The 27947-nt window shown below is 36.6% G+C and overlaps 2 protein-coding genes across 2 annotated transcripts in view; one reads left to right on the forward strand and one right to left on the reverse strand.

Moving 5' to 3' along the window:
• On the forward strand, positions 1-27101 carry LOC139977743 (uncharacterized). Its single transcript, XM_071987322.1, has 6 exons — positions 1-248; positions 8664-10572; positions 11333-11416; positions 15151-15231; positions 16101-16193; positions 17286-27101. Exons 1-6 carry the CDS (start codon positions 51-53, stop codon positions 17429-17431), a joined length of 2511 nt encoding a protein of 836 aa, XP_071843423.1. The 5' UTR covers positions 1-50; the 3' UTR covers positions 17432-27101.
• The window catches only part of LOC139977744 (uncharacterized), an 831623-nt gene that overhangs the window by 387350 nt on the left and 416326 nt on the right, over positions 1-27947 (reverse strand). The window lies entirely within an intron of this gene.

Consider the following 27947-nt stretch of genomic DNA (forward strand, 5'->3'; position numbering starts at 1 on the left):
ATTTATCCAAATTTAATCAAAAATTAAAAAAAAAATGATATATTGTTTCAATGTTTCTAATTTTAATTGCTGACCCTTCCTCCTCCCACCCAGCACACACTGACATGTCTCCTGTGATATCCTTAATGAAAATGCCTGTCATACATGTCATTGATCTTCAAGTTTTATTCAGTGTTCACAATTTTCCCCTTCAGAATCCAGTTGACCCAGCAAGATCAAGTGATTCTGAGTCCATCTGCCAAACAGAAGTAGGTTATCAATTATTCAAAATTAAAAAAAAAAAAACAGAATGTAAAATGCATTGAGGTTTTGATGACTTCAATGCACTAGACTTCTGCTTGTTATTAAAACCAGAACTAGCGGTTATAATAACACTATGGCATGATAAACACAGGTCAGTCTGTACGTGGTTATACACACCTCCATCAAAAACAATAGGGTTCTTGTACTCAATGTTATGAATCCACACACCAAGTATTACAAACCAAACCAAATCTCTAATAACTTTGCATATTAAGGTTGCAGAGGATTCCACCTATGGACAATTTGGATTGGAATATGCCCATGAAACTTCAAAGAATCAACTTGAAAGAAGCTAATACAGGTCACTGGAGGTCAACTTGAGGTCAAAGGTCACCCAAATGCAGGTCGAATATTGTATTACAATAGCGTAACTCCCAACCTTGATGGACATTTGGTTCTCAGGTTATTGCAAAAATACTAGTTTTGACCCTGATTGACCTTTGTTGACATTGGATCACATGACTGTTATGTTTTGAAACAATCCCTTTCCCCTTCACAACTAGTCCCAGTATATCAACCTTGTCGGACCCTGTCAATGGTAGTTGCACCAAAGGCCAAGAGCCTGTCCCATATGATTTCACCCCATTTAGCCCAGAAGGTTTGACCCCTTAAAGTTACTTAGACCATCTAGGTCATTCACAAAAAAATTGTCAGCTCAACCCCAGTGGTCGGGTTCGGACCCCAGACCCCCTGAAAAAGACCCCCCGGACGGGTTAATTTCACCCCATCTAGCCGATGGACCAAACTTTGTCAGAAGGAAGTAGTATGGCAGTACATTACAAAAAAGGGAAAACTGACAAAATTCCTGGTCGGGAAGGGGTTGTCAGACCCCCACTAAGTCACCCCCAGTCGGGTTGATTTCACCCCATCTAGCCCATGGACTAAACTTTTGTAAAAGGAAGTAGCATGGCAGTATATTACAAAAATGGAAAAAAATGACAAAATAGTTGGTCGGGAAGGTGTTGTCAGACCCTCACAAAGTTTACCCTGACCCACCCCCAAAAGGTGGGTTGATTTCACCCCACCTAGCCCATGGACCAAACTTTTTCAGAAGGAAGTAGTATGGCTGTACATTACAAACTATAGCACCAATGGTGCAGAAGCTCATACCTTTTCGAGCTGAAAAATGTAGGGCCCACAAAACCAATTTTGGGCCCATGAGGGATACCCCCCCCTCCGTTAGCAGAATCCTGGCCACACCACTGGCTATAATTCCTATTTTCCCCTTTAAATCCTATTTTACCCACTCTCTTAAACAATACCACTGACCTACCCTATTAAACTTTCTCCCCTCTACCTTAGCAGATATAACTTCACAAGCACTCCCTACAAGACGTAACTTCACAAGCTGCCTACATACCTCAGGCTCAAAGACTTCTAAGAATCGGCAAGTGCTGATTGGCTATAGGGCTCTCATGCTTACACTTCAACAGTAAATAACAACTTCCAGTCCTGCTTTAATTCCACTAACAGCCTCTGCAGAGCTTAACCACAAATGTAAACAAACACTGCAGATACTGGGAGACAAATTAAAGGAGCTTTGGCAAAAAGTGAAGGCTCAGATTTTTTTAAACAATGGGGATTAATTGTAATTAATTAACTTTTGACCAAAAATTTTTAGGCATCACCTTATTCATACACAATCCAACAATCATCAGTTCAACTTTGAATATGATCCATCAAAATCTTGAGGAGATTGAGATATTTGAAAATATTACAAAAAATGACCCCGATGACCCCTAAATGACCTTTGACCTCAATTTTCCGAACACCCCTCGTAACTCTCATCCCGAGGAACATTGTGACCAAGTTTCATTATAATTGGCCGTACACTGTACGAACAGGAGCAATTTGAAAATATAGGGCCCCTATAAGACCCCTAGTTGATCATTGATCTCAAATTCATGAACACCCTGAAGGTAAAACTACCATAGTACTATCGTGACAAACCCTCAACATTGTACCATGGAATCTGTAGGAGAAGAAGCATTTTGCGTATTTCCACAAAATGGCCCATTACGGCCCACAGGTGACCTTTGACCCCAAATTTTGGACCATCTCTGATGGCCCTATACCCAATGGTCCTTGTGTCCAAGTTTCATGAAATTCCATCAAACACTGTGCAAGTGGGAGCGGTTTTACCAATTGTTGACGGATAGAGTGATAGACGCTGCACTGTAACAATAGCTCACACCAGCATGCTGGTATGAGCTAAAAAGGCAAAACTGACAAAATTCCTGGTCAGGGAGGTGTTGTCAGACCCCCACAAATGTCACCCTCACCCACCCCAAAAGGCGGGTTGATTTCACCCCATCTAGCCCACAGACTTAACTTCCGAAAGGAATTAGTATGTCTGTACATTAAAATAAAGGAAAATCTGACAAATTTCTGGTCGGGAAGGGGTTTTCAGACCCCCCCAAAAGGTGCCCCCACCCAGCCAATTCAATTCACACAATCTAATCATAGACCAGAATTTTGCTTAAAGAAAGTATTCAAGACATTGTATTATAAAACATGGAAAAACTTACCAAATGGTCTGAAAGCAAAGATGTGCCCATTCTGGTCACATGGGCCACTTTTGTATTTGTGTAACATAATATATAACGTAAAAGCAAGAAATGGATACATGTAGAACCAGGAACAAATGTTAAATATGAAAAGTTTTTACACATAAAGCAGATTCCTTTGCATGAAAAATGTAGCAAATAACAACATGCTTTCAACAGGACCAGCCCCAGTTCATGTTGGTAGAATAAGTTTGCTTGTTCGACATGGTTGTTTGGACTGGCAATTACCACACTTGTGTCTTCAATATGACAAACAGGCATGGAAAACTATAATAACAAGATAATTTAATTTAGGAAATACCATCCACAAAAGAGGAAATAGTTACAGCTAGAACCCCACCAAACATTGCATTTGAACAAACATGGCGAATGTGGCCTCACTCAGATTAGAGGCCCTTCAGTTATTGGGCACAATGCACTTTAAAGGTTTTAAAATACAAATGGTTATTCTTAAAGTCTATATTGTCTTCTTGATTAGTTCTTATGATACAGTACGTCTCTGTCATTGTTCACCATCACGTCACTTGCATAATTCTGTTGTGTCCATCTTATCAATCCACCTCTTCTGCAAATATTCTAAGTAAAGTGTGATTTGAAAACAAATTGCTAAGGTAAAGCTTACCAGTTACAGGATTTTCGACAGGTAAACCGCAGTTATGAAGCCCCGATCAAGATTGATTTGCCAAATTTGGGTTCAAAATGTGAAAATTATTACATATAAAAATAGAGGGAAATCCAGATATCTGATTTTTCAGACAAGTAGTGTCTGCCCGATTTGAATAATGCACTTATTTTCCAGCATTCTTGTCTGGAACACAACTTTTTTTTGGGTGGTCTGAAAGGGGAAGGGTACACCCGCCACAACAACCCCTAAATCCGACACTTAATACAGATCAAATAGTTGAAATATGATCTTTGTTTTTTTTTTTTTTTGGGGGGGGGGAATACTGCCTTTTCACCTATGATGTAAGTCAAATTAAATTTCCAGATTTTGTAAATATTCCTTGATTTCAACCAAATAATCTTTATACTGGCATGTTACCAATTGTGGGTTTAAAATGAAACAATATGAGTACTAATTATTGGTTGCAATAGTACAATGTGAGCTACTATAGAAATCTAACCCATAGGATACATATATATATTTAAGGAAACACCAAAAATGATATGAAAACAATTGCACAAGGAAAGTATGCATTCGTAACACAAAAACAGCTGAAGCAGGGGAGGGCAGCTTCAATAATATAATTGAGTGGTCAAGCCCCCCCCCCCCCCTTAAATAACTTCTTTGATTAACCAATTATATACCTGGCATATCTATAACTATTTGAAAAGGCTTCAGAAATTAGAAGAATGTTCCTATTAACGATATCTAATATGCCAAAGGGTCCCCAATATTTTTTTGTTCCACCTCTGCTGTAACACCATATATTATGGGACCAAGCAGATAACTGGGTTGCAGGCCATTAACTATAGCAGGTCTTATGTTTTACATGAATACAACAAACAATCTTCTGCCAAAACGAACAAAAATTACTATCAAAATTTTACATGAATTTTTAGAAGAAGTCATGAGTATTATAGAAAAACGAAAGGGCGGGGAAACAAATACAATCTGCTGCCTTTAAGTATTACTCACAATATTTTTGGGATATGCCCTTCCATTTAACTGCTTAAATCTGACTTTATCATATATACACCTTCACTCCACAAGAACAGAACCAGAATGTGGGAATAGAGCAATTTGGTGAAAGTGGAGGACCAACTATGGTCACATAACAGGATGTGGGCAAGGTTGTAATACAGACATAAGACAAAGAGGGTCTATGTATTGTCTTATGAATTAAACATTTCCAGCCAAAGGAAGGAGAAACTCCTCCCACAAGATTCTCATCTATATCAGTTTGTTTATTAGGCCAGGGATGCCTACCCATAATTTTTACTTCGGTGCTATAGTAAAAAAAAATGAAAATGTTTTAAACTTAACAAAAACAGGAGCATCATTGTGTTTCAGTCACTTCCTTGCCTAGCAACTTTGGACCGCTTGTCACCAAAAAAGATGAAGCAATTAAGAAAGGCAAGCCATAATGGACATTGAAGGCTCTTTTGAATTACATAGAGTATCTCCTCTCATAAATATAATCATTAATTATTTGTTTTTGTAATAATTAATTTTATATGTTTATCATCTCAGTTCATGGGTAAAAGACACTGGGTAGGGGCTCTTTGTAGGGGTCTGACAACCCCTTCCGAACAGCAATTTTGTCAGATATTCCATTTTTTTAATGTACAGACATACTACCTTCTTTTGACAAAATTTGGTCTATGGGCTAGAAGGGGTGAAATCAACCCGCCTTTTGGGGTTGGGTGAGGGTGACCTTTGTGGGGGTCTGACAATACCTTCCCGACTGGGAATTTTGCAAGTTTTACACTTTTTGTAATGTACATCCATACTACTACCTTTTGACAAAGTTTGGTATTGCAAAAGTTTGGTCCATGGGCTAGATGGGGTGAAATCAACCCAACTGGGGGTGACCTAGTGGGGGGTCTGACAACCCCTTCCCGACCAGGAATTTTGTCAGTTTTGCCTTTTTTGTAATGTACAGCCATACTACTTCCTTCTGACAAAGTTTGGTCCATGGGCTAGATGGGGTGAAATCAACCCACCTTTTGTGGGTGGGTCAGGGTAAACTTTGTGGGGGTCTGACAACACCTTCCCGACCAACAATTTTGTCAGTTTTCCATTTTTGTAACATACTGCCATGCTACTTCCTTTTGCCAAAGTTGGTCCATGGGCTAGATGGGATGAAATCAACCCGACTGGGGGTGACTTTAGTGGGGGGTCTGACAACCCCTTCCCGACTGGGAATTTTGTCAGTTTTACACTTTTTGTAAGGTACATCCATACTACTACCTTTTGACAAAGTTTGGTATTGCAAAAGTTTGGTCCATGGGCTAGATGGGGTGAAATCAACCCAACTGGGGGTGACCTAGTGGGGGGTCTGACAACCCCTTCCCGACCAGGAATTTTGTCAGTTTTGCCTTTTTTGTAATGTACAGCCATACTACTTCCTTCTGACAAAGTTTGGTCCATGGGCTAGATGGGGTGAAATCAACCCACCTTTTGGGGGTGGGTCAGGGTAAACTTTGTGGGGGTCTGACAACACCTTCCCGACCAACAATTTTGTCAGTTTTCCATTTTTGTAACATACTGCCATGCTACTTCCTTTTGCCAAAGTTGGTCCATGGGCTAGATGGGATGAAATCAACCCGACTGGGGGTGACTTAGTGGGGGGTCTGACAACCCCTTCCTGACCAGGAATTTTGTCAGTTTTCCCTTTTTTTGTAATGTACAGCCATACTTCTTCCTTCTGACAAAGTTTGGTACATGACCCGTCCGGGGGGTCTTTTTCAGGGGGTCTGGGGTCCGAACCCGAACACTGGGGTTGAGCTGACAATTTTTTTGTGAATGACCTAGATGGTCTAAGTAACTTTAAGGGGTCAAACCTGTGCTAAATGGGGTGAAATCATATGGGACAGGCTCCCAGACTACAAGTTATTGAGAAAAACTAGGCCAACATTACAGCCAACTCCATGAAGTGAAAGCAAATCTCAAGTTCACAGGTGCTTGACCTTGTTTCTCCTTGGCAGCTGGCCAAGAAATGTTTTGACACCAACTTCAAGAACAATGGTATGTTCCAAAACAGTTTGGGCTTTCATATTCAACAAAACAATACGCAAGCTGTTTCAAGCGCAACCATTTGATTTGGGGGGTTACGGTATTTTACCTCAAATTGTTATGAAAAGCTTCATCCAGAGTAGCTGCAACAACTTTGCGAACATCGTAGAAGTATTATCTGAAGATTTTGTTGAATATGCCGACTTGGTTGCTGTCTTCTAGAAATATATAGCGCCTAATTGCGGGTATATTTCTGATAGATTCCCACGCCTGATATCACCAATGAGATATTTTGAGAAGTTGCTTAACAAGTCAAAGGAAATTTTAGAACCGTTACGGCATTTGGAAGCTAGTGTACAATTTGTTTAGTGTGTACTGCAATGAACTTTTATTGACGGGAAACTTCGGCTGTAAGACCGGGAGACTCCCCGTAGTATTTGGAGCGTTTCCGCTGCTGGGATTACTGTATATGCGGTATGCGATAATATCACACTTATTGTCGTGCGGATTCCGCTCGTGTTTCGGCGGTGTCTGATCTGAAAATGTTGTACAAAGTTGTACATAACAATGTTCGCGGTAATCCTTTCTTTTGCCCAAAACGGCTTCTGTAGCCCTATTTTTCTTTGAGAGAGAGAGCGCTGATCTCACACGATCTCCAAGATTTTCCAACCCTCGAAATACTGTTTATTTTAAAAGAGGTCAAGAAGAACCTTAGATTGTATTGATCTCCTAGTCTAAGCTTAATACTTTGTTGAAAGTTCAATGATTATCCAGCATGCCAATCATCTGCAAATATTTTCTAGAGAAGGCATGCTTCGCCCTTCAAGTGCACTATTCCATCGAAATCACATCAACTCTTTAGCAAAATATCCATACGGATGAGTGACAAGTGTTGCAGTAGCTCTAGCACTTTTATATATCTATGGTCTGCAAGCAAGCATTGGAGGACACTGTTACACACACACATGTATGTACATAGCAATTTAGGACTTCTAGCGACACACTTAAGTCAATGGAGATATTGTCGCGAGTTCAGATTCAAATCTACGGATACCCGTAAGATCATTTTCAATTGTTAATAGGCTCTCCTATTCTTATGAGGCGAATCGACCATGTCATCTACTTATAGGCTGGACGATGGGAGATACCGTATATGAAAAGGTTTTTACAAGTTGACCCCTGGTGACCCCAAGAGACCTTTGACCTACACCGAAAACAATAGGCTTCATATACTAAATGTGGTACTTCTACATACAAAATAGGAGATCAGTCCAAGCTTCGTTTGTTGAAATATCATGTTTACAAACTTTTCACTATTTGATCCCTGGTGACCTTAAATGACCTCTGACCTACACCAAAAACAATAGGCTTCTTGTCCTCAATAAGGTACTTATATGTACCAAATATGAGAACTGTCCAAGCTTCCCTTCTTGAGATATCGTGTTTACAAGCTGGGCGTCACAAAGGCACACACACATACACACACACACACGCATGATTGCAAGGTTACGATTATCATCAAAACCAAAATGTTTTATGCTTCTGGAATTAATTGCTGACCCTTCCCCTCCCTGACCATCACACACTGACATATTGCCTTGATGTCCCAAATGAAAAAGCTTATCATACAAGTAATTGACCTTCATGTGACCTCAGCCAGCATATGTGTTCTGATGTTAGCTTATTTATATTTCTTATTTTTGCAAAAGTGCCTCCAAGCTAGTGCATACTTAAAGTACTACAAGTTATTACTAATATTAGTTATGATTGCAGCATAGGACTATTATTGCTGTACATCTAGGCTACTGCATTATGACTACACAATGATTGATAAACTGGTTGATAAATTTGTGAACATCTATATTTTCAGTGCATGGAAGTGCTTAATGAGTACAATTTTATTTGTGATAGGAAGTGTGTGTGTGAATACTATTTTCTCAACAGCAACTTAGGCAGTTACAATATATTACAATTGCTACCAGTGGCATCAATTATCTTCTGCACAAGTTTAGTGGTGCCTTAACAATCCTATTACGTTGGGGTTCCCTTTTCATGCTATTACAATAACTTTGGCATTGGGTAATATTTTATTCATTATTTTTTTTGCACACTAGGTAACAAATAGAACAAGGACAAGGATTTCCAAGATGGCTAGTTACTCCTTGGATGATGATAGCAGTGATGACAGTTGCGTGAGTGATTGGAGACCATCTCACTATGACTCTGACTCTGATGCCAGTGAAGAAATTCCTTTGAATTTGTTACGAAAATCTGCTTTAATTTCATCTTTGCCAGAGGTTACAACCACATCCCCAGATCTAGTTGCAGCTAATTTATTGGAACCATCTGTTGCAGCAAACCCTATTCAAAATACGGATGCTCCATCTTCCTCCTGTGACAAGTATAAAAAACCCACCAGAAGGTGTCCATTCTGTGACATGAAACAAACACAACTGACACGACATATAAAGCTAAAACATAAAGATCATCATAAAGTCAGTGAAGCTATGAAGCTCGCAAAGCCGGAACGGGATCAAATGTTTGCATCATTCAGGAAAGATGCTATCCTTAAGCATAACACTAAACAGGCTAAGGAGGAAACACCAGTATATGAGCGAGAAAGGGCACAGACAACCTCATCTCTAATAATGTGTGGTTTGTGCAATGGATTCTATGCCAAACAGGTTTTCCACAGACACAAGAGCCGATGTCAAGGAGAAAGTTCCAGGGGTGCATGTGCTGTTCCCCTGTCATTGATGTCAGTAGAGGAGGAAGTCGGTCCCAAGTTCAGGGATAATATTCTCGCCAAATTTAATGATGATGCAGTGGGAACCATATGCAGGAGTGATCAAGATATCATAACAATTGGACAACGTTTATGGAAAAAAAACCAAAGAAAGCAGGACAAAGTGATAGAGGTGAAAAAATCAGTAATGTGTGACATGCGACGGTTGTCAAATTTGTATTTGTGCTTCAAAAGCAAATTAGAAAAAGATCAGGAACTGAGTGCACAGCAAGGTGGTAGTGCATCAGACATGTTCAATAGATGCCATTTCAGGAAGCTACAAGAGGCCATTGAATCATACACAACTAAAGAAGCTTCAAGTGAACTAAAACCTGGTCTCAAGTCAGGACTGTATTACCTCCTCCTGAAAGCTGCAAAAATCATGAAGGCAACTTATCTGATGGACGGCATGGATGAAAAAGCATCTGAAATTGACACGTTCTGTGAAGTTTTCCAACTGAACAAGGATTTTATATTTGGTGATGCCACCTATGCCCTCAATCGAAACAGACAAGAAAACCTGCGTAAACCTGAGGCATTGCCACTGGAGGCTGACTTGAAGAAAATAAAAGCATTCACTGTTGACACTATTTCTTCCATGCTTAGCGACTGCTACAAAGTTTGGGATTCACATGCATTTAAAGAACTAAGAGATCTTACAGTGTCAAGACTTACTTTGTTCAATGCTAGGAGAGGTGGTGAACCTTCACGTCTGAGAATATCAGAATGGGTAGATGCAGACAACAATTCTTGGATAAGTGAGGACCAAATAGACAAGCTTGACCCCATTGGGAAAGCCTTGGTCCACACACTCAAAGTGGCTTATCAATCGGGAAAAGGGAACAATCATTTAGTTCCTATCCTATTCCCACAGGACTGCCTAGTAAGCATGAGGAAGTTGACAGACAAAGTCTGTCGCAGGCAATGTGGAATTTCAGAAGAGAACTCTTATGTGTTTGCAGCCACCAGTAAATCCCTGAACCATGTGTCTGGATGGCATGCAGTCGCTGCAGTGTGCGAGGCCTCAGGGGTAGTGGACAAACAAAATATCACCGCCACAAAGAACAGGCACAGAATAAGTACCCTGTATGCATGCATGGATGTGCCCGAGGCTGAAAGGACCCTTTTTTATAAGCACATGGGTCATAGTGCTGACATTAACCATAACATCTACCAAGCACCCCTGGCTGTCCATGAGGTCACAAAGATTGGCCGCAGTTTGCTGGAAATTGACCAAGGTATTATATAATAAAAAATCATCATTGATCCCGTGGAAGAGATAAAAATTAAAAACACAAAACTACCTGATACAACTGTGGTTTATGCTATGATAATAGTGTCATCAAAAATCATGTCCATGCATCAAAATTATGAAAGATACAATTTATAATTTGAGTACAGTGAAATGAATGCTCTACCTTCTACATAGACTTATTAATAAACTTCTGCCTAGCGCTATATATCAATTTAATCTTCAGACACTTTTAAAATCAGATTACTATCATTAAAATATGCTAACAAATCACACATACAGAAACAGATTCTGCTAACTGCACTGAATGGGATAATATTAGTAAAGCAGCTTTTAAACAACAAAACAATCTGGATAGCTGGTTAGAGTATCTGAAGGCATAGATCCCATTTGTATACTGTATTTTTAATCATATCTGAAACTTTTGAGGATTGATACCATTGAGTATGGCATGATAGAAGTGAAGTGCTTATTTAATGAATTCAACCCCAAAGCCTTTTCCAACCAGTTTCACCTACTGTATGTCCCTCCACTTCTTCATAGCTTTTTCAATGCAGTCCTGTTTTCATCTAATTCCATTATCTACAGTTACCTGCTCTATCCTATATTACTGTTTTCACCCATCATATTTAAATAATTGTCTTGACGGAACTTGAGCAAGTAGCATGCATTATTCTGACTATCTTGCCAGTATAATTGTTTAGAGAATGCTGTAAACAAGCTGTGTCTTCTGCTTTGTATTTTAGATGCAACAAGTAATGAGAGTGATGGAGATGAAGATGATGTCCCCACGGTTAACAAACGTCACAACACTTCAAAGGGTCAACAAGGTATGGACTGCAATCTCTGCCATTTGCATTAAAACCACATATAATAGTACACATATACAGGAGAGAAATAGATGAATATGTCTAACACCTTGTAACTTGCTTATTCTTATTTCACACTTATAGTAATTTTTAGAGCAACTATGTTTTGGAAGTGCTTCTTTCATTTTCTCATTTCATTTATATTGTTTTATATAACATAAGTATGACATAACAACATAGGAGATAAGAAACAAAACTTGTGAAAGGAAATGTACTAAAAGTCCCTATGGGGCTTGTTGAGTAGTGACACTCCCTGACAAAATACAGAACTTTACAACTTTACTACTTATCAGAGGTTTAGCATGTAGTTGTATCCACTGGCAATACCTGATGGGCAATTAGTATTGTTTTGTTTTATAAGGACTCTCACTGCCAACCTACTGTACTTGTATTTTTGGTCTAGACCTGTGTGAGGCTTTGTATGTGGTGCGATGTTGTGTTAAGGGGGAAAACTGAACTTAGTTTGTGATCTCATCTGTTGAAAGAATGAAAACAATTATTTGAGCTGTTGCATGGTGGTTTAGAGAGCTGTTTATCGATGGTACTTGTACCTGTGGTACAGTAGGTCAGTCTCAGTGTGGGGCTGTGAGATTTTGTACTAAATATAGAAAGTTATAACTTTCGAGAGCTCTAGACTCCTAAAGGAATTAGTGTTTTGTTGATTTGAACAATGAACAAACCTATTCAGACAGAATCATGTGCATGGTGTGAATAGTGAACTGGAGGCAGTCCTTCCTTCTTTTTTTTTGGACATGTGAGAATAGGTTAAGTACAAAGGAGATTCTTCCATATTCACGCAGCAACCTAGTATACATTGAATAGCTGAAACAGTTTTTAACTTATAACAGCTTCATTTCAAGAACACTACACATTAAAAAGTTATTGATAATGATGATTTGGAAAAAGTAGCAACCTTTGCAGCCAAAATTTGGACTTGTTCCAGTGGAACGTTACACCGAAAAGGGATGTGTGAGTAAGGGCTACAATAGATTTGATAAAGTAAAAAAAGATGCACTTGCAGAAAAGTCTTGAGTGTGAAATTTCTTTTTTTATTCCTTAACGGGAAGCACAATTTTACAGGTATGGAAGAATATTATTAAAATGAGAGCATTTCAGATTGTTAGATATTTATTATATACTGTAGCCTGTCACTTGTCTGAAGCATTCTGCATGTGTATGTCTACATGCATCTATTACTGCGTACATGATATATACTGTAATGCTTTGTTGAATTTGTATGAACAATGGTACCATCATTATTCACTAAATTATACCTGTGGAATCAACTGCCTTTACCTTTGACTTTAGCTAACATTACACCATGAAGCTCAAATGTGAATTATCCAAATTTTTAATATTCTTTTCATTAACATATTGCAACTTGTGACATGATCATTGCATTTTGAATGTCTTTATTCATTGGAAATGAATTGAATGAAAAATGTTATGCTATGGACATGGCAAACCCATGTTGGAAACCAGAGCCCAAGGGCACTGTGGTTCCTTACGCAGGGATATATGACAAAACATAATATTATCAAGCAACATTGGGCTAAAATAGTCCAAGTAATTGTGGTCCTACATGTACCCATAAAGTAACCAACACTATAGCCAACACTTTTGTGATCACAAATTGTGATCAGATTTTTGATAGGCAGGCATTTTTGAGATCTGAATGTGGCGTCGAAAATGTAAGAAATATAAGGTCACCTACAAGCGGGTCAACAGATAACATTGATAACATTGGTGACCTCAAAACACATGACCGTTAAGTTTGAAAATGTTCCACCACCCCATTGGGCCCATTCACAACTTGTCCCAAAATATCAACCATGTCACACCTTGGCATTGGGAGTTAATTGCATTATATGTCTCAAAATTAACTTTGAACTTATATACATACATAACTTCACACACAAAGATCATCCTGGGGTCCACTCATTGACATTTTTGATCGGTGAGACCTAACTAGAGCATCAAAACTGTAAAAATTCAAACATTTTTTATTTGCCCATTTTCTCCTCCCAAAATACTAGTTTCTTAACATTAATTGACCTTTGGTGACCTCGGACCACATTACCGTTAAGTTTAAAAATATACCCCTATACCATTTGCAACTTGTCCCAAAATATCAACTGTGTCACATCTTGGCGCTGGGAGTTATTGTATTAAATGTCTGAAATTAACTTTGACCTTGTATAACTTCGCACGCAAAGGTCACCTTGGGTCAACCCATTGACATTTTTGATCGGTGAGACGTGAATATAGCATCAAACTATAAAAATTCAAACTTTTTTTCTTTGCCCATTTTCTCGCTCCAAAATACTAGTTTTTTAACATTAATTGACCTTTGGTGACCTTGAATCACATGACCGTTAAGTTTGAAAATATTCCCCTATACCATTTGCAACTTGTCGCAAAATATCAACTGTGTCACACCTTGAGTTATTGCATTAAATGTCTGAAAATTAACTATGACCTTGTATAACTTCACAGAAGCTCACCTGGGGCTCAACCCATTGACATTTTTGATCGGAAGGTACCTTTGAAATCAAAATCTAGCATCAAAACCAAACATTTGCTTTTTCCCCCGTTTCCTCCCAATATAAGCTATTTTTTTTTACTAATGTGACCGTTTGACCTTGGTTTCAGATGTAGTTTGATCTCCCGATTCCAAAACACAACACGACAAGTCTTTTCAACCATCCTAACTCCGACCGAAAAACTTTGACCCCATATAACTTTGCACATGAAGGTCACACAGGGTCAACCTATTGACATCTATGATCAGAAGTTACCTTTGACATCTGAAAATAGCATCGAAACTGTAAAAATCCTCAAAACACTTAAAGGTCACCAAAAGGTCAAATTGAGGTCAAGGGTCACCCAGATGTGGGTCGACAATTTGATTACATTGAAGCAACTTCCAACCCTAACAGACAATTCGTTCTCAAGTTATCTCAAAAATACTAGTTTTTTAACATTGATTGACCTTTTGTGACCTCAGATCACATGAATGTTAAATTTCAAAATGTTCCCCTAACCAGTTCACAACTTGTCCCAAAATATCAACCTTGTCACACATTGGCACTGGGAGTTATTGTAGTTTTAATATTTTTTTGTTTTTGGACCATAACTGACCTTTGGTGACCTTTGTGGGCACACAATAGGGCACACCTTCTCCATATGGCAGATCTATAGTCCAAGTTTGGCCTCAATCCAACTTTCCCTTATTGAGATAGAGCCTACCCAAGCAAGTGTCACAGATGCACCCACAGACACACAAACACACACACATACACGCAAACCTGACTGCATAGGTTCCTTTTGCTATAGCAAGGAACCAAAACTTGGGGGAGAGGTGAAGAAAAATCAAGGTAGTATGGGTACTATTATAATTACACCATATATTCCACTCAATCGTTACAGCAAATGCATTGTTAAGGAAAGTAAGATTTACTTGTTTACACCTATGTGCAACACAGCTGGTCTTGACATGACATATCAATTGATAAACAATCACATGACAAAGATCTGCTGCATTGGATATATTTGCTAAATATTGGAATGAAAACATAAAATTGATATTGATCAAAAATATATGAGCAAATAACATGCATTATTCTGACTATCTTGCCAGTATAATTGTTTAGAGAATGCTTTAAACAAGCTGTGTCTTCTGCTTTGTATTTTAGATGCAACAAGTAATGAGAGTGATGGAGATGAAGATGATGTGCCTGTTGGCAAACGTTGTGACACTTCAAAGGGTCAAAAAGGTATGGACTGCAATCTCTACCATTTGCATTAAAGCTTCAATTTATACTACAATATATATACAGGAGGGATAAAAGTATCTATGTTAATTACTTGTAAGTGTGCTCATTTATTTTTTGATCACATATCATTTCAGCACATGCAAAGTATATTTTAGCAGTGCTGCTCATCAGGTTTTAGTCTTCCACTGCTAACAGCTGATAGGCAATTACTGGTGGGTGTTTGTTGTATGGACATTCAATCCCAATCTGGTGCTCTGACATTTGGAAACATTGCACACATAGTTTACCATCATAAGGTGCTCTAAAAATACAGTAGTGATATTAGGTTAAGGATTTTCCCAAATCTCACTGTGTACCAGTTGTACTTCATTCTTACCCACCGGCGCCAAAATGATTGTTTGTTTGGGCATCTTGACCAATCAACCCAAAATTGGTTGTGGTAGAACAATACCAGGGATGGTTTGTCAAGAGGAATTTTCCTACACATTCAATTCTAGCAAATGGATTTTATTCTAGACTCCACACCAGCTCTTACCGTGGTCTGCTGCAGATCACTTAAATATGGGTCCGTCAGTGTCTGTTCAGTGTCTCTCTTTTGTGGGGACAGATGAAGCACTTGTGCATTGTGATATCATATAATATCAAAGCTGAATGCTTTTGCATGAATTTGGGCAATTATAGTAGGCATGACATTTTAGTTATTTAAAGTGCTTCCATGTTCATGGAAGTGCAGGAGCGTATAGACTGTATCAAGGGTCACTTGTACATATCAGTTCACAATAGTTTGTGTTTTTTGTAAGTTTTCACTGTGAGTTACTAGTACTGACTACCTACTACTATTTGATGTGATATAATATTATTTCTTACAGTAAGGAAGTATACCCTATGGGAAAAGACCCATGAAAAGAAGGTGATGGCATTTTTCAGAAAATGCATCACAGGAACCTCTAAGAAGATGCCAGGTACAAAAATCTGCTTAAATCTCAGGATGTCTTATCAAATCTTCCATTAGTTGTGGATCCATGTTTGACTTTAGTATTAGTTAGTTATATGCACATAAAATGTCAGCAATTGGAACCTCAATTAATGGAATGGACCATTTACTTTTAATCTTTCATTTCAGCATTCCACCTACTAAACTAGATTCAATATTTTAAGTATGTATATTAGGCATATTAGTCACTAGCTAGACAGTAACAAGTTCAATAACAAGAACTTTGTTGACACCTGTGTCTGCTATATGCATACTATCCTATCATAATTATTGTTAGCCAGGCACAATACTGTTGACTACTGCATGTATCTGTATGTTAGAGTAAGCTAGTTTTCGGTAGCAACAATATTCCATGTGGGGTTCAGTGACATCACAGTATAGTTCATACTGTTAATAATCTGTCAAAATACTAAGAACAGGTCAATGCTGATTTTTTTTGGGGGGGGGGAAAGGGGTGCATGTGGATATACTGTACATAGTAAGAGTCTTTGCCAACATAGGCTAACTTCTCAAGCCTATTCCTTTTCAAAATTTAATTCCTTGCCCTGGCTACAAAGGAAACTTGCAAGAGAGATTTGGCAGATGAGTCACAATCAGTTATTTTAGCACCCATGTTGTTATTATTCTGGTAAACAAATGTGTCAAATTATCCCTATTTTACCCTGAAATGAGCATAATCAGATGATGATTTGTTTTGATATTGATTATTGGCATATATAGACACATAATGGTTAGCCTAGTTATAATATTTAATTGAGTTATTTTCAGGAATATTAGGTCAAATGTTGTTTTTGCTTAAACTATTCTGCACCAGATGCTTCTTTCCTATCATGACCGATGAAGTAGTGGCTCATTTATGATATTAAAGAACAAGGCCACCTACAAGTCTTTTCTGACAACATACGTAAACAAAATTTCTCTAGGATGTTAAGTATGGGGGGAATGCCTCAGTCATATTTTGTATTTGTGGGTGGAGGAAGGGAGTGATTTCACAAAAAAAATGTTTATTTGTATATTAAGAAGTCGTTAATACTTTGCTGATGTTTCTTTTTGCACCTAGGTCAAAAAGAAATAAATGAATTCCTCAAGACACAGGGCAAAGATATACCCTACAACTGGTTCATTGTAAAAACAAAAATTATAAATGAATCTGCCAAATGTCAAAAGCTGGCAGAGAAGAGAATGCAGAGTATGTTGACAGATTAATATAATCCTGTATGTTGAACCTTTTCTCTTGTATATACATGTTAGTGCTTTTTTATCTATGGTTATTGCCTTTTGTGTGCTAATTTACTTTTTATCATTCGGTCATATGCTTCTTTTACTGTGTGTTTAACTTGTATTCTTTACAGTATGTATTTTATGACTTTTAATAATAATAATAATAATAATAAACAGTTCTTATTAAGCGCCCGTAACATAAGTCTCAGGGCGCTTTACAAATAAAAGGTCAAAAAATACATAAAGAATACCAGTCAAACACACAGCAAAAGAAGCATATGACCGAATGATAAAAAGTAAAATAGCACACAAAAGGCAATAACCATGGATAAAAAATATATATATATTTGTAAAGCGCCCTGAGACTTCTGTAACAGGCGCCTAATAAGAACTGTTTATTATTATTATTATCATTGTTAATGGGCAGGGTCAAGCGGTAACGGAGGGACATTTGACTGTATTCCTTACACATTTTGTCTCTCTTTGCATTACTTTGAGGGAGTACAGTATGTTGCAATTTCTTGTGTGGTTATCTTGACAGGTAGATACTAGCTTCATGCCCATAAACTTAATTCTTGTGGCTGTTACTGTAGGATTCAATATTTGTATTGCTATTGGATTAAAAGTTATATTACTTAGGGAAACATTAACATTAAGAACATTAAACCAACAGCTATGTTCACCAAATCATGAGCAATTTTAGTGGTTAATAAAAATGTAAGAAAAAATAGAAAGAAATTGATTAAAACAACAAGTTTAAACAGAACACTCTTCATCATTTAGCACTCTCTAACTGTATTATTATTAACTGTTGGGGGGGGGGGGGCTGGTGGCTAGTGCACTTCAAAACAAGTCAGTAAATCACATATTTACAGTAGACAGTTCACAGGTACTGTACTGTACCATGTGCAGAAATTTCATTACAGTACAGTGCTGTAATTTCGTTACAGTGCTGAGGTAACCTCTAACTTTAATGATTAAACCATACTGTAATTATGCAGTGCTATTATAACAATTTAACAACTATCCACAATAATAATACGAAAAAATTTTGATACATTACATGATACAGTTACAGTATCTACTGTACTGCAGAAAGGTTCAGTATGCCTGAATGTAATATTTGTGGATTAGAAACTGTAGTTGAATTAACTTCCTGTGATATTTATTAACTCAAAACAACAAAAAACAATATATTAAAAATAAGATCAATATTCCAATCACAACTATGCTTTGAACATGTCTGCAAACTTTTTCTAGTCTTTCTAATTCTGATCAACAAATTTTGAGTTTAACATTCTGAGGAATTTATTAATGTTAGTCAAGCTGTTGTTCTCTTCACATAAACAGGAAGTCAAAAATTCCATTCTTAGCACACAACTAGTTGCAAGTAAACTCCCACTGGCAGGAATCTGTGCACAATCTTGCAGTGAACAATTGTCCCTCTGTTACTGGTAACAGAGGGACACTACTTCACTTGTTCTTTACTATATAGCATAAAAAGTAGCTAACTCCTTGGTTTAACATTTCTTTGGTGGTTAACCCTAAGAAAGTGTTTTATACAAATTATGAAATTTTTCCAGCTTTGAATGAATAAGAAATTTTAAAAAAAGTATTTTTTTGGTAACGGAGGGACAGGTAACGGAGGGACAAATCCGATAATTAGCAATAACTGCTAATTGACAAGTTATAGACATTGAAGGGGAATTATTCCTGTGATATGCATAATATTGACCAAGACTACTAGGCTGTGTAAGTAATCTTTCTAAGTCATCTTTATACTAGGAAAAATTTGGTTTAAAAAATATCCCCAGAATTCAAGAATTTATGGCATAAGAAAAGTGCAAATTGGCATGTGTTATATATGTCTATAACTTTTAATTAAATTATTATATTTTTGTTCTGCAAGCACAGTGGTAAAATATAACTCTTTAACTATCTAGCCATACCACATTTGACCATGTTCTGTACATTTCCAATTTCGACCCAATTGTTACATTTCCCTTGACCCTGCCCTAAAATATAACTAGGATTTACAATTATAGTCTCTGAAAAATAACCAATTAGTAATGAATGAGATATTCTTCCCTTTTTTTTTGGAAAACTGGAGAAGTATGTCATATTATTGAAACCAATTGAAGATTCCCATGCACAAACACAAAGTAATTAGGGTGAAACTGAACCACTGTATTCATGTACATTATTTGTTTTTTTTCAAAATGATATTTGATTTGCTTAGGTTGTACATTTTCAATAGCATACAAATGGAATGTTGTTACAACTTCAAATTACAAATCAAGAAATCCCTGCATAGATCATGCTACCCCTGATATAGATGTCCCTTTTTGCAAATGAAAAAGACCTTACCTATACTACAAACCCTACCAAATTAAGTGTATGTGAATTGAACCTGAACCCCTCTAATATCATGTAATCACAGAGAAAAGAGAGTTACCTGGCTAAGGAGTATTAAGCCATGTCACATCATTATAAATTCTTGTTCCAAATTACGAAAATGTCAATATCCTGCACTTTTTCATTTATGGGAGACAGCATCATCTCATTAATAATACATGAGCAGTTTGCACCAAAAAGAAATTAGACAGATACAGCTAAATTGTGAACACAATGTCATATTTCATATTTGATCATATTAAGTTAATGATCGTTATTGCCTTTTATCTACCAAACTTCAGTGTTAGCCTATTAGGGCATTGGAACTTCCTTTTATACCAATTTGCATTCAGGTTTATATTACAAATTTGATGAGTTGTATTTGAAGTTAAATAATTTTTTCTTGAATTTAAAATGTATTGCATATTAAAACTGAATTGATGCAGCTCTTTTACTGTTTTTATAATTACAAAACTTTTACTATTCACTGAACAAAAAGTCAGAATTTGAATCTTCTACTAACGCAGATAGATTTTCAAAGTGGTTTGTAATTGACTTCTCTTAAAATATGTGTTACAACTGTCAGTAGTGAATCTAATGTGTACAGAATCTTGTAGTGTTTGCAATAGCTTCTGATGTCAGTTGGACTGTTATTGTACTTGGTGAGTGAACGGTTGAGTACATGAACCCTGTTGCATTTGGCGCTCATTTCAAAAAGAATAATGAGGTTATGGAAAGTACAATAATACTGCAACTGGAAGTTGATTTTGTTTTATGTGTGAAGTTGTTGTCTGATGACTGGTTGATGTGTATTAAATTTGACATTTGACCACAATAGTGCATAGGGGCATGTAAATGTGGTTGAGGGTAAGTAAAGGTGAAGTGTTTGTAGTTTAAATTGGAAACCAAGCTGGTTGTCATTTCTACATAGTTTCACTAGACACCTGAAGATGAAGTGCTACATTTAGCAGGTTGTAGTCTGTTATTGTGTTGACATAAAAATAAAGCCTAGAATAATACATTCCAACCTGATGTACTGTTAATGCTAAACACCTAGTTCTACAACACTTTTACAAATTATTCATACAGAATATTGTCTTCACATGTTGTGAAGAGAGTATATAAATATGCACTGGAAATGAATGAAATCTTCATTGTCTGCAACTAATGAAAAAATATGCATTACAGCTGTGGTTTATATTGCATCTTCTTTCAACGACAGTTATGCCAGTATGAGCGTTTAACAAGTGGTGATTGTAAACCGGCTATAGGCTGACAAGTATTCTCCTGTGCAATCATGATCTGATCCACTGCAGATGATCATGCAACATAACTGGTACAACAAACACATGTGTTTAGGATGCTGATGTATGCACCAGTGTTTACAAACCAACTAATACTTGACTCACTTAAATTGCATTTTGCCTTGAATTTCATTACATTATACCTTGAATATTAAAAAGAGCCAGGATGATAATTCCAAAGCTCACAAAGTCACACACTTTGATAGATGATAAGGAATTGCAGTAATGGCTAATACTGCACCATTGGCAAATTATTGGTATTAGCAAATTTGAGACTAGTGGAATATTTCAGTAAGTGTTATAAGAGCTTTCTGGTCACTTCGCCCAACACCCATTTCGCCCAACTGCCATTTCGCCCAACCAGCCTAATCATTTGGCCCAAACAGCCTGGTCATTTCGCCCAACCAGCATGGTCAATTCGCCCAACCTTGAAGGTCATTTTGCCCAACCATTGTTTTTACTGATATTCAGTCAGAATAATATAATTTTTTTTCTATTTCACTAGTTCAATTTGATTTATTTTGGGTTATATTACTTCATGGTTGGTAAATAAAGTGAGGTACGCTCGATATCGATCGGAGTCTGAACAGTTATTTCTGGTATAATGAGAGGATTCAGGTTACGCAAACAATGGAAGTTTTATTATTATACAAACAAAGGGGAATCGGTTTGGAGTAATATCACCTTTACTATTTCATTTCGTTGCCTATCAAACCTAACCCCTAAAACACTGATCCATCCTCAAATTTCCTTAATATTCGATTCGTATTTAGTAATGTTAACAATTCCCGAACGTTTCCTTTTCAAGTAATATATATAATCAAGGTTGGGCGAAATGACTAGGGTGGTTGGGCGAAATGACCAGGCTGGTTGGGCAAAATGACCAGGCTGGTTGGGCGAAATGGTAAGGTTGGGCAAAATGGTTGTTGGGTGAAGTGACCAGCTTCCATATAAGAGCCCTAGCTGATTTCACAAATGTTGTATTGTACTAAAGTCATTCTTTGTAATGAAAGTTATACCGATTTTGGAATTTTATTATTATGCTATACCATAAATGTTGATATAATGGCTTGCAAACATTCAAATATTGTATTGACTTTGTTATGAATTTTGAAATATATTTCCAAAAGTGTTGAAGCTGCACACAACTTTGTTATATCCTATTTTTCAGTATATCTTGCATGTATACATTTATTGATATAAATATTTTGGGAGAAAAAGGTTGGAAAAGTAGTTTGGGTGGATATGAGTAGGAGGGAGTGGGGATGGGGGAGAAATCAGAAATGCATGTCAGTTCAATGATAACCTACTATTGCCACTAATGTATAATGAGTCTAATCATTATATTCCCTTCAGGTTCCCAGAAGTGATCTGCAGTGTCCAGTGATCATTCCATGGCAGGGATTTTCAAATCAGGGGAACCCGGGAATATGAAACTATTGTACTTTGCCAATTAGTTTTTACTAAAAGTAATGAGCTCCTCACATTTGGCGTAGCGAATTTCTTTAAAGGTGCTTCCTGTATTACTGCTTGTTATCACATTGATTATTCAGGATTGGTTTCATCAGATAGATATCAGTGAAATGAAACTTGTGATATATATTAATAACCTAAAACCTAACATACATAATTTTTAAAATGAAGGTAATGCCTGCCTCTACCCCTTCCTTGGTATAACGTACATGTATCATTGATTATTCCTCTGCAGTACTAGTATTGTGGACTAACCTAAAGCGTCTCAAATATTCCATGCCCATCTCTTCTTTCAATACACTGTAGTCTGTGGATGGAATATTTGTCATTTCATGCATAATTGTTTCCCCTTTGTGCTGTATTATTCAACACTTAGTGCAAAACTATACGTCACCATAAATTGTAATTATTTAAATAAATTCTTTGGCTTTTGTAAGTTGCTAAGAGAACATTTCAAACAGTTTCTGACTGCATTCTTACAATAATGCAGTTTGAAAAGCTTACAACAAATGTAATTTTAATTTTACCCTGTAAGTGTTGTTTTCAGATTGTATATCCTTTATGGTCTGTGTGAAAGAGGAAAATACTTCATAGTCCTGAATGTCACAAACCGGGACCCCCCTCTCCCCCAACCTATTCCAATTATCAATAAATTGGCACATTTGAAAATTCATTTATGTTTTCTTTTAAGATATTAGGGTTTCAGCATGCTACTTGAAACTTCCAGGCTTTCCCATGCACAATATAACTGTACTATTAATGTAAAAAAGCATATTCAGGTCCTTTTGTGTGAAACTCCTACCATGTTTTGTGTCTGAGATACACGTCCTTTATAATTAAGCATGTAACCTGGCACATGAATTTGGCCTATTTGAACAAATTGGTAATTATTCTACTGTTACTCACAACGTAAAAAATCTAGGTGCATCTACTATTTCCCGGTTTTTTACATTTTCTTGACAGAGACGAGCTCTTATCAGTTTAATTGCCCACTTACAACCTCCCAACCCCTATCTACATGCCCTTCGACAATATACACAGTTTCCAAGATGCCAGTGGCCTACACTCAGTGACACCACTCTTTAAACAGAAGAACCTATATTATCAAGCAGTGGCAATGTTCAATCTATTAAAGAACTTTACCTCATATTATTTCATACTGCTTATCTTCCTGGCAACATTATTGGTAGCTTCTGATGTCAACGAACAACAGGAGAGTGAAAACTTGGCAAAAATCTTCGTCTTTGTATAATGGCTTGCGTAAGCATGACGTCTGGTGGTGCTGCTGTGCTTTGTACAAATCGAACCCTATTTTTCTATTCGGTACAGTAACTACCGCGTCAACTGTAAATACTGTACTGTACAGTAAGAACAGGAAGGTGTTAGATACTTTTTAAGAAAAGTCTCCTGGGAAGCACGAAGCGCTAAACAACAAACCCAGTGATGCTCCCTTGACACACTTGCCTCAGACTGTGAGTGTTAGAATATCTAACATGTAATTGCATTAGCCACAGCAGGTACTGTCATTAGTGATCTGATAGGGTTACACGTATCAGAATAAATGATTTTTTTTTTAACTCTGAGAACATCATTGAAGGTCAACTCTGGGGACCGCCCAAAATTTTATATTATTTTCTTCTGTGACTGGACCAAAAAATGAATCCTTTGGGAAACATCGCTTTGGAATTCATTGGACATTTGAGTGAATACAGGGACTAAAACATGAACCTTTTATGCAATTCTTTGAGAAACATATAACTAAAATATGCAAAGGTGACCTACTTTCCCCCCCTAAAAAAACGTGTGGATGGGGGAGGGGTGGGTTAAGAAGACCAGTTCATACAACTTTATAAAGAATATACCTACAAATATTTTCGATATGAATTTCAACATTTTATATTATTGAAATTTCTTTGGCCATGCATCCAAAGGTCACAGTTTAATTTTCTTACAAAGAGACCTTAATTTGCAACCCCCTCCCTCATTGTGCATTGAAAAAATGTTTTAACAATGGTATACAAATAGTTTCCATTCGTGCAATAGTGCAAATATATTTCATGAGTTGTTCCATTCAACGAGCCGCAGCCGAGTTGAATGGAACAAATTACATCTTTTAAAGAATGAAATATTTGCACTATTGCACGAATGGAAACCATTCATTATTTGTTTTATACAACACCTTCAAATTTGGATATAATTGGATGTAAACTGCACTCATGCAACAGATTTTTTTAAATAGACAGGTAATTTCTGCTCTCTTACCATTGAAAAAAGTTGCTACCAATAAAGTATAACCCATGGTTCTATTTCATAGAGTGGAATAGAGCGGATTTTGCATGCAATCAACGAGCAATTGACTAATCAAATGACCAGAATACAATTAGGTGTTGTATAATAATAGGTGTATCTATTAACCCAGTAATGTTTAGGTTGGTTCTCCCTCTTTTTATAATCTTGTTCAGTGAAAATATCTTGAGTGAAGGCATTCTTGCACTTTATACTTATGCATGTGCTCAAGTTTTTATTTTCAAAATGCCTAACTAGTATCTCCTTTAACAATTGTGTTCTTTGAATATTGTTTAATGAGTATGACAGGAATTTGCATATTCAAGAAATTTTAAAATATTTCTTGACATTGAGAAGAACTTGCCATCATTTTGGTTCTGTAAGTCCTTGTCACATAAACATTAAGACATGTGTTTCCCTCATTTCTTATTATGATCTGGATTGAACCTCTTAAAAGCTTTTAATTCCCAGTAATTACACCAAATGGTCATATTAGTACTGTCCTCACTGTTACTTTTAAGGAGGAAGGAGAAGAGATTTTTATGATTAACAAAGCAGATATGTTGGACTACCAGTTTGCAGTGGTTCTTGGGTAGGTGACCCTGTCCTGTTGTCCAGTGTGATGGAATTACATTAAATCGCCAAAGGCGCAATAAGTGTTGTTTTCATGCTGTCGCCCTAAGTGTTGTGAAAAGAGATATATTCACATAGGACAACTTGTATATATGTAATTAATTACTTAGTTCATTAAATTATTTCCTACATTTACTTTACAAAGGGTTACTATCAATAGTACCCATAATGGAGTCCTAACAGTGGTCCATCCAGTGTGATGGAATAACATTAAATTGCCAATGTTGCCCTAAGTGCTGTTTTTATTCTATGTCGCCCTAAGTGTTGTGAAAAGAGATAAATTCACATAGGACAACTTGTATATGTGTAATTAATTACTTAGTTTATTAGATGATTTTCTATATTTATTTTACAAAGGGGTTTCTATCAATAGTACCCATACGGGAGTCCTAACAGTGGTCCAGTGTGATGGAATATACATTAAATTGCCAATGTTGCCCTAAGTGCTGTTTTTATTCTATGTCGCCCTAAGTGTTGTGAAAAGAGATAAATTCACATAGGACAACTTGTATATGTGTAATTAATTACTTAGTTAATTAGATTATTTTCTTTATTTATTTTACAAAGGGGTTACTATTAATAGTACCCATACTGGAGTCCTAACAGTGGTCCAGTGTGATGGAATAACATTAAATTGCCAATGTTGCCCTAAGTGCTGTTTTTATTCTATGTCGCCCTAAGTGTTGTGAAAAGAGATAAATTCACATAGGACAACTTGTATATGTGTAATTAATTACTTAGTTTATTAGATGATTTTCTATATTTATTTTACAAAGGGGTTACTATCAATAGTACCCATACTGGAGTCCTAACAGTGGTCCAGTGTGATGGAATAACATTAAATTGCCAATGTTGCCCTAAGTGCTGTTTTTATTCTATGTCGCCCTAAGTGTTGTGAAAAGAGCTAAATTCACATAGGACAACTTGTATATGAGTAATTAATTACTTAGTTAATTAAATTATTTTCTTTATTTATTTTACAAAGGGGTTACTATCAATAGTACCCATACTGGAGTCCTAACAGTGGTCCATCCAGTGTGATGGAATAACATTAAATTGCCAATGTCACCCTAAGTGCTGTTTTTATTCTATGTCGCCCTAAGTGTTGTGAAAAGAGATGAATAAATTCACATAGGACAACTTGTATATGTGTAATTAATTACTTAGTTAATTAGATGATTTTCTATATTTATTTTACAAAGGGGTATTATCAATAGTACCCATACTGGAGTCCTAACAGTGGTCCATCCAGTGTGATGGAATAACATTAAATTGCCACTGTCGCCCTTAGTGCTGTTTTTATTCTATGTCGCCCTAAGTGTTGTGAAAAGAGCTAAATTCACATAGGACAACTTGTATATGAGTAATTAATTACTTAGTTAATTAGATTATTTTCTTTATTTATTTTACAAAGGGGTTACTATCAATAGTACCCATACTGGAGTCCTAACAGTGGTCCATCCAGTGTGATGGAATAACATTAAATTGCCAATGTCGCCCTAAGTGCTGTTTTTATTCTATGTCGCCCTAAGTGTTGTGAAAAGAGATAAATTCACATAGGACAACTTGTATATGTGTAATTAATTACTTAGTTAATTAGATGATTTTGTATATTTATTTTACAAAGGGGTTACTATTAATAGTACCCATACTGGAGTCCTAACAGTGGTCCATCCAGTGTGATTGAATAACATTAAATTGCCAATGTCGCCCTAAGTGCTGTTTTTATTCTATGTCGCCCTAAGTGTTGTGAAAAGAGAAAAATTTACATAGGACAACTTGTATATGTGCAATTAAATAATTAATTAGTTAAATTATTTGCTATATGTATTGTGCAAAGGGAAACATATAAATAATACCCATACTGGAGTCCTAACAGTGGTCCAGTTTGATGAAATATACATTAAATTGCCACTGTCGCCCTAAGTGCTGTTTTTATGATATGTTGCCCAAGTGTTGTGAAAAGAGCTAAATTCACATATGCCAACATGAATATGTGTTATTAATTAATTAATTAATTAATTAATTAGTTAAACTACTTGTTTTATTGTCTTGCAAAGGGATTTCTATAAAAAGTACCCACACTCGAGTCCTATACAGTGGTCCAGTGTGACAACATAGTATTGCATTACATGTATATGTGTAATTAATTACTTAGTTCATTAAATTATTTTCTTTATTTACTTTACAAAGGGGTTACTATCAATAGTACCCATACTGGAGTCCTAACAGTGGTCCAGTGTGATGGAATAACATTAAATTGCCAAAGTCGCCCTAAGTGCTGTTTTTATTCTATGTCGCCCTAAGTGTTGTGAAAAGAGATAAATTCACATAGGACAACTTGTATATGTGTAATTAATTACTTAGTTAATTAAATTATTTTCTATATTTATTTTACAAAGGGGTATTAT

This window comes from Apostichopus japonicus, chromosome 12 (assembly GCF_037975245.1).
Source record: "Apostichopus japonicus isolate 1M-3 chromosome 12, ASM3797524v1, whole genome shotgun sequence".
NCBI classification, from domain to species: domain Eukaryota; kingdom Metazoa; phylum Echinodermata; class Holothuroidea; order Aspidochirotida; family Stichopodidae; genus Apostichopus; species Apostichopus japonicus.